Source organism: Buteo buteo, chromosome 16 (genome assembly GCF_964188355.1).
Source record: "Buteo buteo chromosome 16, bButBut1.hap1.1, whole genome shotgun sequence".
Lineage (NCBI taxonomy): Eukaryota > Metazoa > Chordata > Aves > Accipitriformes > Accipitridae > Buteo > Buteo buteo.
The window spans coordinates 29,249,600-29,263,345 of NC_134186.1; the positions used below are offsets into that span (position 1 = coordinate 29,249,600).

The window sequence follows — 13,746 nt, forward strand, 5'->3', positions numbered from 1 at the left end:
GCACCTGGGAGACGGCTGGGAAAAGCGAGGAGGAGGCACACAGCCTGACAGGGGGCTTCACATTTGCAGGTGGCAGGGATGCCTGATTTCACCCACCCATTTCCCTGCCTCTTACACAGCGGGAAGATGTCCATCCTTTTTGCACTGCCTTAAATCCAAGGGAAACTAACATGCCACTGCTTTTAGAAAGAGATGTGAGAGTATAAGCCATGGGTGGTGAGTCATGCTTTGAAGACACATGATGAGGTTAAACATCTAAGAAACCTTTATTAACAGTTCTTTTACAGAACGGGGCAGGAGTCTTCCATAGTTGATAGCAGGTTTTTTTCTCCCTCTCTCCCATTTTCCCATCCTTTGGAAAGTAAAAACTCTCTGAGCTACAACCTGTTGTCCAGGAAAGAGCTCCCATCATCCAGGGAGAGTCTCTCAAGGCAGGTGCAGAAGGACCACGATCCTCCCGTGTGCTTTTCCTGCTTCCCAGGATCTCCCTTGCCTGCAGTGTCACCGAGACCACCGCCTATCTGAGCTTCTTGTTTTTACCAGAGAGTTCTATGGGTTTGGTTATCACAGCTCTGTACCTGTACTGCACCAAGTGATGGATTTTCATTCCAGCCTGTTTGGTGACATGTAGCTCTGGGCTGAGGGACAAGCCAAAGGGCAGAGAAACTTCTGTCGCCATACAAGGTCCTAGAGGCCATGGCATCGGTAGTTCCTGGGGTTACTGTTTCGGTCTATCCTGCTGCTGCCTGTTTTCCCTCCATCCCTCCCTGCCAGCTGCATCTTCCCAACCTTTCCCTCGTGCTCATACTAAAGTTAGTGCAGCCTGGTGGCGAGTCGCACCAGGGAACAAAACCAGCTCAAAAGCAATGGTTGGCTGGTGGCTTAGTTCACAGGAAAATGAGAGCTGGTGTATCCCCCAGATCCTTGATAGCAAGGGCTGACAGACATGGAGGGAAGAGAGAAGGGGAGAAAGTGCTGCCACTACCCCTTTGACCCAGGGAGTGCCTGAGCCAGGCTACAGGAATTCAGTCCTCACGGCCTCACCAGGGTCTTTTCCATAAAAAGTCCACTGTTTTCTTCCCTCTGCCTGTATCCTCATTGACATGGAAAATCCAGTCCTTACAGAGTCTTCAGGCAGGGCTGTGCTTTTTGGGTTGTTTCATTTTAACCGTACTCTCCTTGTTTTTCTAGATGAGGAGCAGCCACACCAGAAATGGATACAGACCTCAGCTCACGGTTGCGAAATGGTATTTGCTCAACCTAACCATACAGACAGCCCCCAGAAAAGTGGGAGGAACCACAAGAGGCAGTTCCAGTCAAAAACCCTTGTGTGCAGACAACCCACATGATGGGCGGATAAAACTCAGTTTGCAGCAGAAGCAATGCATTTTGGGGAAAGCCTTCCAGGCGTGATCCCAAATACATGCCTACTTGCCTGGTAACAAAGCTGAATGTGAAGTCTCCACATACTCTTCACACATGTCGGTACCCGCTGGAGATGCGCACACAAGGGTTTGCCCAGGAATTGTTCTGCCCTGCTGTGCCAAGCTTTCTTATCCACCGGCACTCTGCTCTTAAGCAGACACACCAAAAAAACCCACTGGCAGGAGCTAAGAACCTCCGCGGCTCTCTTTTAACAGTGTGCAGGGTAAAGCAAGCTCACTTTTGAGACAGTGAAAGCTCAGAGCTGTTGAATAGGACAGATTCAAAGCAAAGGTTTCAAAGCAAAAGGTTTCAATGGGTATTCCATCACGCTGTCCAGTGTCCACCCCAGGCAGGAGTTCCCTTGCCACCCAGCGCGTTTTGTTGTGCCACAGCTAATTCCGTTCAGCTGCAGCCAGACCCGCACCGAAACCATCTTCCTTGTCTCATGGGACATCTCCATCCCTAGAGCATCTTCTCTCAGGGAAGGGCTGCAGAGGTTTAAACAGCTGTTTCCACTGTGTTTTCTCTGGGAGGTTCGCCTCTATTTTGGGGCTCCGTTACATCTTCGAAAGCCCTTTGGAAAGCAACCCTAACAGAGGGTGTGAACTTCTTTGCACAGCTCCCAACGAAGAAGTAAATAACAGGGTTGATACTGCTGTTCACACAGGCAAACAGGAGAGAGGCGTCAAAGACAAAAACAGAAAAATCAAACAGTCTTAGCAAGAGCCAGTAACCAAAATCTGCAGTGAAGAAAGGGAAGAAGAAGACAGCTAGCAGGACCACAACACAGAGCTTCCTTGGAGGATGTTGCTGTGAACAGCACAAGACCCTGGCAAGCAGGGTTAGACCAGAAAAAATCAGGGTAAGCACCGATAAGACGTAGCTCAGGATGAAGACAGTGAGCACCGCGGGGCAGAAGTAGAGGGTCACGGTGAGCAGGAAGGCGAGGACCCAGAGCAGGGCACAGACGGGCACTGACAAGCGGTGGCAGGGGCAGCGGGCCAGGGGGAGGACGGACAGAGACGTCGTGGCACTGAAGGCTGTCAGGAGATAGACGCTGGCGGTGAAAGTGAAGAGGATGGTGATATTCATCACGGTTGTCACGTCCTGAGAGCTCCACCCGGGACAAAGGCTCTCTGGGCCATAAAATATCACAAGGGTAACGGCGATGGAGAGGAGGAAAGCAAAGTCGGCGACGGCCAGGTTGAGGACGTAGGTGGTGATGGGGTTCCTGTGGATGCGGGAGCCGAGGAACCAGAGGATGGCCCCATTCCCCACCAGCCCGCAGAGGCAGATGAGCAGCGTGACAGGGACTTTGCTCAAGTGATGGGCTTCACAGTCAGTCCAGTCGTAGTGGTTGTCCTCACGCCCCAGCAGCCTGTGATCCCAACTCCTGTTAGATGCTGTCCCGCCGAGCTGGCTCCAGCAAGCAGGGCTGGCTCTCTCCGTGGTAGGGAGCAATGTGTTCATTACGAAATCTCTGCCGCTTCTCCTTCCCCCTTGCACAGCTGGAGGGACGAGACGAAACAGAGACGTGTTAGCAACTCTGCTGTCCCCCACACTAGGCTTTTCAGGTCTTTGCAGCCGTGCCCCAGCTTCCACGTGGAGGAGCGCAGAGAGAAAGGAGGGAGAGGAGAGGTGGAAGAGAGGATGGGGGAGATGGGTATGACATGCCTGGCACGAGAGCATGTACAGAGGTGGAGCAAAAGCTAGGGAGATGCCTCCTTCCTGGCTTTGGACAGGACAGATCTGGAGGAGGAAAATAATAAGCTGAAAGGATTGTCCTTCTAGATGTCAAAAAGCAAGTGGTTTGGGGGGTAGATCTGATATGGATGCTCAGGTGTCTAATATTGGAGTTGATATTACTAAGCTGCTGGGTTCCTTCAGTGGGACGCTCATTTCACTATTCCCCTATCACCTTTTTCCACAGTATTTATAGGTCTTAATATCCTAGAGACCACTATTCCTCAATCAGATTTGGTACAGATTGACCAACAGGGGAGGCAGTGATTAGGCTGGGAAAAAAACTCACCCAGAAAAGTCTGACCTTCTTTCCCCTCGCAGCCTGGAGAACTTTACTGCAGCAGAGGCACTGCAGACTCACATCACCTCGCTCTCGCCAGCTGCCGCCCCCGTGATGGGATCTTCATGAGGTTTCCCGGAATTATCACTTGGAAAACTGGACTGAAGCCTGTCTTGGTGAGCCTGTGAAGTGTTCCGCATGAGATCTTTCTCAGGTCCTTTCACAAACCACCTTTATCAGTGTTAGCCAAGCGGGTCATGTTCTCGACAGTTCTCGCAAACAGGGTACTATTTCATTGCATTTGACAGTATCAGGGTTCTGGTTATAATCTTTTCTTGGCTTTGTACAGGAAATGACTAACACAAAAAAAAAGTCTCAGAAACTAGACCTATGGGAAAAGCAGATTGTCTCTGTGTCAAGTTCCTCTTTCGTTTCATTTTAAAGCAACCCCAATCCAGAAATATTAATTTCTTTGAACTGGCTGAACTTTTCTTCTATGATTCCAGGGGTGTATCTTTAGGACCCTGCGCTACAAGCGTCGCGTTGCTGCAAAGCCTCTATGTCTGATTCAGATCTGGGTTTGCCACTTGTATACCACAATTTCACAGTGATACTCGACCTTCAAATACACAGTTTCCAAAAGCATGCTACTACGTGCACCGAGCTGCTAACTGAATCATAAGATCTGTGCACGAACTAGAGCACAGACAGACAGTGGAGAGATGACTTAAGATTTCAGGAGAATCTTTTTTTCCTAAGGAGAGGGGAATCAATGCTGCTCACTTGGCTTTAGCCATCTAAAAGTTATGGGTTTCATCTGGGTTGTCCTCTACGCTCCCTTTGTAGTCAGTCAGCAGCCTACGATGGTTTCCTCAGACAGGTCCATGTAATACCTCGAGAGCTGAAGGTAGGTGAGATGATTCCTACCCAGACTGACTGCACTCAAGGTCAAATGCAAACAGCTCCTGTTGCATCTGGGAGCAGGGGTGCTCCTGCTGGGAATTGGCACGCATGGGGACCCCAACACGAAAACCACCTCCTCTCTCCCTCTCTGACACGGCATTTGTGTCCCCAGGTACAGAATCACATCCCCTCGCCAAGCCTTTCAAGTTCAAACAGGTCATGATGGGAAAAGCATCGAGGTACACCAGCATGATGCTGTGCAACACAACACTTGACCTACCCGTGTGCTCGACAAAAGAGCAGAATTACCCAGGGTTTCTCCGCTTCTGCTTTCATGGGCACCATCCTGAGCATGTGTGCCTAAAATTTTGATTTCCAACACAAGATTTACAGACATCAGTTACTTGTTTGTATCGGGGTCAGGTTTGTATGTGTTCAAAGGAGACTACGTTCTGTAAATATTATGGCTCTGATAGCAGTTGTTTCTGTGTGTTGGGAAAGCTAATAAAACCATCTGGCAGGCAGAGCTCAGCCTCCTTGAGCTATAGCGTGTGAGAGCCTTCCCAGCCTCTATTTCTGCCTCTTTTTTGGGTCTGCCCTGGCAGTTTGCTCCATGGGCTTCTTCACCTGGTGCACAGAATTGCACTTTCCAACAGCCACCAGCCCCTAGCTGGCTGGTGGTTGGTCCTCTATCCAAGCTGGCACAGTGCTATCACCCTGGCAGGGTGAAGTTTGGCTGCTGGACTGATGCTGCCAGCTCCATCAGCCAGACTGAGATGGGGTTTTGCTGTCAGACTGTGGCATAGGAGGGCATTAAGCCAGAGGGAGCTGAAAACATCATTTCTGTCCCTCACCATCATCTCCCCTGGCTTGGGGGCTTTTGAGGATCAAGGTAGTGAGTGGTTGGTGCTTTAGTATCAGGCACCAAGGTCCAAGAAGAGGGTAGAGGCAGGAAGAATTGGGAAATCTCCATGCTGGGAAGCAGACAAGGTACAGAACAGGGCCCAGGAGCGTGGCTGTGATAACCATGGAGAACAGGAGAACACATGGCGCGGGACTTTCTGGACCACATCAATTCAGCATTATAAACTAGTGGGCAGTGTGAGGGGACTATCACAACTTTAATTTTGAGAACAAGCAAGGGCACAGCAAGGGAAGAAACTGTAATCACCAATGAGTTACATGAAAGACACTTTTATTAAAATAACTTAAATATAAGTTTGAGGTGGGAACCAGCCCTGCCCCTGGAAATCTCACTGAGCGTGGCTGTGTCCTGGGAGACGCACGACTGTCCGCTGCCGGTCCCACTCACCCAACTGGGCAAGGGCTCTGCTCCCGGAGGTGCCAGTCTGCAGCCGTAGGGGTTTAGGCAGCAATTCCCATCACAGGGGTCTCACCCACCTCTTGGGAATCTGCCCTATCTTCAAAGACCCTCTGAAGAGCGACTTTGACGGATCCCCTGAACCTGGACCTTCCGCAGCTCCCAACCAGGACGTAAATAACTGGATTGATGCTGCTGTTGACAGAGGCCAGCAACAGGCAGATCTCAAAGACAAAATTAATGTAGACAAAGAAGTTGAGGAAGATCTGGACGCTGAGCGGGATGCCGAAGAGGAGGAAGGAGAAAACGGTGAGGAAGATGACAGTGTACAACCTCGCCGGGTGGTGTTGCCAAGAGCTACGCTTAAGCTTGATGAAGAGGATCACGTTGGAAAGAACCATAAAGGGAGTGAAAAAGCAGAAGTTGAGGAAGCACAAGGTTCCAAGAACCGTCCAGCAGTGTTCAGAGTGTCCCAGGTCGCACACAAAGTACACCAGCCCGGCAAGGACACAGGCGAGGGTCCACAGCAGGCTGCACGCGATGGCCGACAGGAATTTCGGGCGGTAGCATCGGCACCAGAAGGGCCAGAGGACACCCACACACCTCTCCACGCTGATGGCCGTGAGGAGGTAGAGGCTGGTGCTGTATGTGAGCAGAACCATGGAGTGAAATAGCGGCAGCACCCGCAAAAGCTCTGGCTGAAAGCAGCTGAGCATGGGCATATGATATATTACAAGGAAAGCCGATGTGCAGAGGAGAAAGCAAGTGTCGGCCACGGCCAGGTTCAGGAGGTAGGCGGTGAAGGGGTTCCTCCTGATGCGGAAACCGAGGAGCCAGAGGATGGCCCCGTTCCCCACCAGCCCACACAGGCAGATGAGCAGCATGATGCCACCGGTGATGATTTCAGGGATGTGTTCTGCAAAGCACCTGGTCCCATTGTGTCCCTCCCCATAGACCGTGCTCTCCAGAGGCGCTGGGGACACTGTACGGATTGTGTTGTTGGGATGTCGATCCATCTTCCTCCTTTCTCTCTTGTGCTCACCTGAGGAAAGACAAGAGATAAAGGCAAAATCAGTGACTCTCAGGTCCTCAGTACTGTGAATGTCCTGTGGTCATTCAGTCTTTCCCCGCTCCTCCACAGGCTACAACATCTGCAACCCAGAAAACATAAGAACTGAGCGGGGAAAAAAAGAGGGGAAGGGAAGGGAAGGGAAGGGAAGGGAAGGGAAGGGAAGGGAAGGGAAGGGAAGGGAAGGGATAGGGATAGGGATAGGGATAGGGATAGGGATAGGGATAGGGATAAGGGTAGGGGGGGAAATCTTGCACCCAGGGTGGCAGGAGACAGACAGAGAGCTGGAAGAGGAGTGGAGGGAGAAAGAAAAGGCGCACAGAGCCATTTGCCCTGAAAAGGGCTAGGGAGGTGAATGGGAAGAATGGAAAGACTGAGGAAGAGCAGAGCAGCGTGCCCCAGGAACAGAAGTGGAGCCAAGCCCCAGACCCCTCTCACCCAGCACAGGGCGGTCCAGTGAGGGCAAAGTCCTTGCACAGCCTTGGTATCCCAGAACTGCAAATTCCAGTGCTCGCTGTCAGACTTGCACGTGAAATTTTACAAAGCCGCCGTGCCAAAACTCTCCCAGACGAGATCTGGCCTCCAGGAACAAGGTAACTCCATGACGAGGTTCCTCCGACAGTCTCCGTGTGGGTCTCGGCACCCTGTCTCTTCCTCAGCTGGAGGCAAAAATGGGCCCTGGGACCACGGTCCTGGGTTTCTGCTCAGGGGTGGGTGGCTGCGGGCACGCAGGCGTTCCAGGGCTTGGTCATCGCTTCCGAGAGCGGCGGAAGCAGCTTGCCAAAGAGTCACCCTCACGGGATGAGCGTTGCAGACCCATCTGTGGGTTGCTTCAAACGCTTCCTGTTCCCAAACCCGCCATCGTGTTGAGCACTAAATTATCGTCTTCCTTCTCGTTCGCTTCTTCTCTTCTGTGCCCGGCTGCAACCTCCCGGAGACGTGCGGCGGTTCCCATCTCTGTGAATGCCTCCTCTTTGCTGTCACACAAAAGCCACCGGCTCCCCGTCAACCCAGGGAAACGATGCCGGGACTCAGCGCCCGCTGGCTGGAGCTGGACGCCTCCATCACCCCGTGCCCTGGGGAGGGCAAGAGGGAAGCGGGACGACGTGACGCACCCGGCCGCCGCGTCCCGGAGGCGGCACGGACCGCCGGACCTGCCCCGCTCTGGCGCTGCTCCGCGCCCCGTCCTCACGTCTCGCCCTGCTGAGGTTGCGGGGACGTGGGGGGAGTCCTCGGAGGGGGCCGTTGCTCACGAGCGATGTCTGCGGGGCAGGAGCCTTCTCGTGGCAGCGGCTCCGTCCCTTTGCCCTGCTCCGAGCATCGCTTTCGGGACCAGGGAGATCTGTCCCACTTCCTCGTCGGCTGGACAGCAAATCTCATTAAATAGCTCGGAAGAAATCATCGGAGACACCCAGAGCAAGGGGAAGAAAATGCAAATGGCTGGGAGAGCGTCCTGCAGAGCCCCGGGCTGCGGTCCTGCCTGCGGCTCCATCCTAAATCCTGCCTGGCTGCAGGCAGAGGAGGGGGGGATGCGGCGTGCTGGTGGGGCGCTCTGCTCCCCCCGCGACTCTGATCAAGTGGAAAATGAAATACTCCTGACATCAGTTTAACCGTCCTGATTTGGCATGAAACCCGGACTCCTCCAAATTCCTTAATAAATACTGTTTATTTAAATGATAATGAAACTGGACCAAAGGAGAGCTTCCATGCATGAATCTGCCCCGTCCGGCGCCAGCTCTTCAGCATCTCCAAAGCCCACGAGCTGGTTTTGAGTCCGACTTCAACTTCCCCGGGGATCGTGAGCTCCCTGCACCACCAGGAAAGGGGCCGCACCGAGGCACTTCTTTTTATATTTAAAGGAAGGGTTCAACAGAAAATGAGATTAAAGGAGGGAGTAATAGGACCTGTAAGCAGGACTGTGAGATCCCAGCCAAGCATAAGGCAAGGGCTGCTGAGGGATGGTTCCTCCTGATGGCTCGCTCTTAGCCGGTGGAGAAGTGCAGCCGGCAGCTATTTGGCTACGTTTCCCAATTGTTTGTAAATCATGTTCAATGTTTATTAAATGTTAAATGACATTAATGTGATAAATAGCAAATAGTAAATTATAAATACTGCTAATAGTAAATAGTAAATAATAAAGTGCTGATGGCAGATAATAAACAGTAAATAGTAAATTGGTGAATAAAGTGTAAATAATAAATTATAAACAATAACAATTAATAAGTAACAAATATTAAACAGCAAATAACAAAGACATACAAATAATAGATAAATTAAGCTGTAAAGAAATAACAATAACAGTAGTTGTTGTTATTATTAACGTGATAAATAATGTTGACAGCTGCTGCTTGGGGAAGCTCCCTCCTGCCGGGCGGGCAGGGGTGTGCACGAGGCCGGGGACGTGGTTCCTGACCCAGGGGTCCTGGCGCACCCGAGGACAACGAGCACAGTGACAATGACGATTATTGGACTGGGCGCCCATTTATTTCACCTTGTGGCAGCCACTTAGGCATCAAAATCTCCCATTCTTCATCAGGCTGGCAGTTAATAACTCCCACTGGTGACAGCTGTGCTGGGGACAAGGGTGACAAGTTCCCTCACATCGATGTCCCTAAAGGCACCTTTCGGCATCATTTTAAATGTTTCAGTTTCTTCTCTCTATGGTAAAAATGGGGAGAAAGGGGCAATATTAAGAAACAAACTCACAGTCTTTAATTAAACCTGGAGGTTTGCCTGCTCCGAAGTCACACAGTGCTCAGAAATAACCCCCGTAGCAGACGCAGGAGTGAGCTCTTTTTACAAACACCAGGGTTTTGCCTGGTTGCTGTCACAGGGAACCGATGCATTTCTTTTGGGCTGGGTTTCACCGGACAGCACGGGCTACCGCCTCACAGCATCTCTTCTTCACATCACCCTTTCCTTCCCAGGACCACCATGGAAAAGGCTTGATCAACTTTTCCCTGGAATACTCTCTGATTTGCTTTGTATCCCCTTTTAGATCACTATGATCCCAGGAAAAAACCAAAACCAGCAGAAAGCAGAGTTGGAGATGGTCTTTTACCATCTCTGCCATATCCAGGGCCAGCTGGACACAATACCAAACCACAGGAACATATGTGTGAACTGAACTTAATTAATCAGCATTCCTCTGCCTGCAGCTCACGCTTCGCTGCTGGGGAGGGTTTGAGCAAAAGGACTTATTTCCCAGCAGAAACATCTTACAACCCACGCAGCAATCAAAGAGAACCCATACAATTATAAGACTTTAGAACAAAATTATAAACAATTCTAAGAGGGTAGTAACAAAAATATATGATTGATAACAAAGGGCAATCGTTTCACCCGGGATTGTTTAAATAGCCTAAGAAGAATTCAAGTATCTTAGTGATGAGCTTCCAAGTGTCCCAGTGAATAATGATGCTGCCGAAGCTCACAATAATTACCGCTGCCATCGCCAGCCCTCCCTGCCTTTTCCCCAAATGTCCTTCCAACCACAAGTCCTTTGGGCCAGCTTGCTCCAAATTCCCCCTCCGCACGCTCCCAGCATCTGCTGTGGCCGTGGAGGAATGGGCAGGGTGTCCCGGCGTGGCTTCCTTCGGGAAGCCCCCGCCTGCCAGAGAAATGCGCTGGGCTGGCTGGGAACAGTCACCCGCGGCAGGACCCCGGGCGATAACACCCTGCCAGCTCCGATCCAGCGCTGCTGCGGGGCTTCTCCTTCAGTCCCTGCAAAAAGCAACCCAAAGGTAGCTTGATCTTGGTAAAGCGACCTTCGGATTTGCTAAAAATGTCCCGCCCTGGCAGTAACAGGCTGTGTTAAATGCAATGTAGCTGCACTGCAGCTCCGTCTCCCTGTTGCTCCCAAAGCTTCTGTTCAATCGGATCTCCACGGGCCGGAGGGAAAGCATGACCCTGTACTTTCTTAATCCAGCTTCAGCCAGCGTGAATCAGCGTGGGTCTGCGGAATGGTACCTCCCAGCTTCTGCGGCTGCAGGGTGTGCTTCACCATCCATCCTCCTCCTCCTCCTCCCGAGAAGGCAGAGCCCGCAGGCACCGGAGCTGTGCCCCACTCCGGGTGAGACCCATCTCAGCATCCATAGCCGTGAAAGGCGTGACAGCATCCCAACAGCTCTCACTTCCCGGGTGGTTTTTTCTCAGTGAAACTTGTCCAAATATGGTTCTGCTTTTATTTTGGCTTTCCCCAGGGTATGAATCTTGCAGGGGTGACCATGTGAAGCCTCTGCCCCGAGGAGCTCCCAGCGCTGGGCACCAATTGGTGGAAGCAGCTGGGGAGATGTGAGCTGTGCCGGCATTCGGGGGCTGAGAAAACCCTGGTGTGCGCTTCTGAAGTCCATTTGCAGAGATGTAGCACAAATCGATTTCAGCAGAAGGCTGAAAACATTTCTGTGCAATCGAGGGGTGATGCTGCCTGCTTTTAAGGTCTGTTTTCTTACGATAAAAATAGACATCTGGAGGAAAACTCTATGTCAGCTGCAAAATCTTACCAATCAGTGTTAATAAGCCATCTCCGCCCCTGCAAGCACCAGTGTCTGCACTTGTAGGAGAGAAGGTGCCTACCGATATGAGAGCGATCGGGAAGCTCCTGGATGACTCTTCCCCTGAGTTTTTTTTAATTAATAATACTTTGTAGTTCACATGCATGGCATGGCCTTGATTGAAAAGAAACGGCACAGATCCTTAAGCATTTGCACACAGAGAAAAGGAAAATTGAAAACCACTAAGTCACAAGAGAAGGGATCCATTCCCTCGAGCTCGGAGGACGTAACGCTGGCTATTAAGAATTGACTTGAATTGCACAAAATGAGAGGATTCGTTGTTTTGTGTAAAGGATCGTTCCCTGAGATGTAAGAGCATGTTAAACACAGTCACGGGTTATGATACTCAGATTTAATTTTGCTGCCTTTTGTAAACTTTGTAAAAGGCTACTTACAGTACGTGCCCTTTCACACTAGGCTGTCTTTATGACAAGAAGTTTATGACGAGGAGAATTCCCCTTTCTGAAAGAAGTGGCCGTGAGGATCGTGCAGAGCCCAGCGACCTCTCGCCGGAGCTGTCCTGTCTTCAGATGAATCACCCCTCCCACCCCCAGCAGCGATGGTGTAGGTCGTGGGGCTGATGATTGTGCCATTTCAGTGAAAGAGGTTAAATGGGTACAAGATAAAATCCATTTCTTCTTTTCCCTATAACAAAAGAAGAACAAGCCCCCCACCCCCAAAAAAATCAAGAAGGAGGAAAGGGTGATGCACAGCAGCACTGCTGCACGGGGCTGCTCTGCCTGTGACTTGGGGAGGTTTGGGGTTTTTGAAGTTTATTTAGAAAAATCCTTCATTGTAAAAAAGAACCTACAGAGAATGCCAACACACCAAAGATTCAGCCTAACCAGATTCTCACTTCATATGCTCTTTATCAGGTAAATGAAGAGACTCAGCAAAAAAAACCAAAAGGCAGAAAACAGCTTCCTATCATCCCCAGACTAATGTCTCCATCTGCTTCACTAAACCTCATTGGAATAAAATGGCCATTTCTTTATGAACTCTGTGTGCTGATTTGAAAAGACAGTGATGTTTTCAGCTGCCCTCCCTGTGTGTAGCAGGGAATTCCCAGTCTCCTGCCAGTTGCAATATATTTATCTATATTTCCCAGCTGAGTGGCTGGAGGGAGGTGAATGGAAGCACTGATGAGCTGAAAGTGGGTTGAGGTTAGCTCGGTTGCAGCCAGTTTGCCCAGGTAATTAGTGGCCAGGGAATAGAGGGCTTCCTCCCCCCTCCCGCAGGTCAGTATTGTCAAGCACTCCAGTGGAACTCATAGTTACTCAGAATGCTATATTTAGCCTTAAAAACAAAGCAAACAAACAGACAAAACCTCAGAAAAGAACCTTGAAGTCAGCACACAATGATCTCTTTGGGAGCAAACATAAATTCTAAGAAATCAGATGTATGTGCACACAACAATTTGGTAAGACAGCCGGAATAGTTCATTTCTGGATGCTTAAGATACCTGAAGAATGAGTGGGAGGTTTCATTCACAAATCCTCTGGACGCTGCTGATGCACGGTGCTACAGACACACACGTGTGTGTGCCTGCTCCCAGGCTGTCCCTGTCCATCCCACTCCAAGTCCGAAGCCCAGGAATGCCGCAGTAAAGATGCTCTTTCCCTTCTTACTCTGCAAACTGGAAAGCAGCCCCGTCAAAGCCTAATGGAGGTGGCTGCAGGGACCACGGTGGTTTTGCCCACCTTCAGGAAGCTGGGATGCGGCTGATGGATTTGGCTGGGGGATGCAGGAGGAGAAGGGATTGGGGAGAATCCCGCAGCTCCCGCCAGAACCCCTGGGGCTCGGGGCTCAGCGATGGGCCCTGCCCGTGCACCTTGGTCCGGCTTCTCACACGAAACGCGGCTGACAGGGTCTGCTTTCGTAATACAGCCCCCGCTGAAGGAAGGGACTTTGATATGAAGTGACTTTGATGCAAAACCCTTGGAAACGACTCCGCCCTTACCGAAAGTGCTAAAACTGGAATTGTTAAGGGGCTAAATCCGGTGTCTTTGGGAGTCAATTTTAAGCATTCGCGGAACGTTTTAGAGCAGCTGAAGGCTACTGCAGCAAGAACCAGGTAGTCAGCCGGGAGAGAAGCCAAAAGTGCCTCCCAGTTGCAAGGGCACTGTAGCACTCCTTGTGGCAATGGATCCCTCCGGAGAAACTCTTCCACAGCCGAGGCAACTGCAAGCCTCGCTTTCCAGCCCACCGTTGTCATTTTAATCATCACGCCAAGGTTGTTAATTGCGCAAAACACATCGGCTATAACAATAAGCCCTCTGCAGGCCGTGCAGTGGCTGCGAGGAGCTCGGCGTCCCCGTGGACCTGCCTGGGGACGGTGTGGCCAGACCAGGCATGGAGGGGCAAGTGCCCCCAGGGACATGCTCTGCTCAGCCCGGAGCAGGAGCCGTGAGCCACAGGAGTGTTTAACAACATCCAGGCCAATCTCAGGAGC

General features: G+C 51.1%; 2 protein-coding genes across 3 annotated transcripts; both read right to left on the reverse strand.

Moving 5' to 3' along the window:
* Nucleotides 1-263: 263 nt before the first annotated feature.
* Nucleotides 264-3,776, reverse strand: LOC142039974 (proto-oncogene Mas-like). Of its 2 annotated transcripts, none has more exons than XM_075047133.1 (2): nucleotides 3,473-3,776; nucleotides 264-2,933 (listed from the first exon to the last, which is right to left on the reverse strand). In XM_075047133.1, exon 2 carries the CDS (start codon nucleotides 2,893-2,895, stop codon nucleotides 1,924-1,926), a length of 972 nt encoding a protein of 323 aa, XP_074903234.1. In that variant the 5' UTR covers nucleotides 2,896-2,933; nucleotides 3,473-3,776; the 3' UTR covers nucleotides 264-1,923. The 2 variants fall into 2 exon arrangements, with proteins under 2 accessions (XP_074903234.1, XP_074903233.1); XM_075047132.1 differs by having other exon boundaries at nucleotides 3,458-3,776.
* A 1,485-nt stretch (nucleotides 3,777-5,261) lies between these two features.
* On the reverse strand, nucleotides 5,262-7,854 carry LOC142039975 (proto-oncogene Mas-like). Its single transcript, XM_075047134.1, has 2 exons — nucleotides 7,180-7,854; nucleotides 5,262-6,714 (listed from the first exon to the last, which is right to left on the reverse strand). The coding sequence occupies exon 2, from the start codon at nucleotides 6,686-6,688 to the stop codon at nucleotides 5,717-5,719; it is 972 nt and encodes a 323-aa protein (XP_074903235.1). The 5' UTR covers nucleotides 6,689-6,714; nucleotides 7,180-7,854; the 3' UTR covers nucleotides 5,262-5,716.
* Nucleotides 7,855-13,746: the final 5,892 nt, after the last annotated feature.

Excerpts from the sequence above, each read along its gene's own strand:
- LOC142039974 (XM_075047133.1), bottom strand. The coding sequence starts at position 2,895 with ATGAACACATTGCTCCCTACCACGGAGAGAGCCAGCCCTGCTTGCTGG.
- LOC142039975 (XM_075047134.1), bottom strand. The coding sequence starts at position 6,688 with ATGGATCGACATCCCAACAACACAATCCGTACAGTGTCCCCAGCGCCT.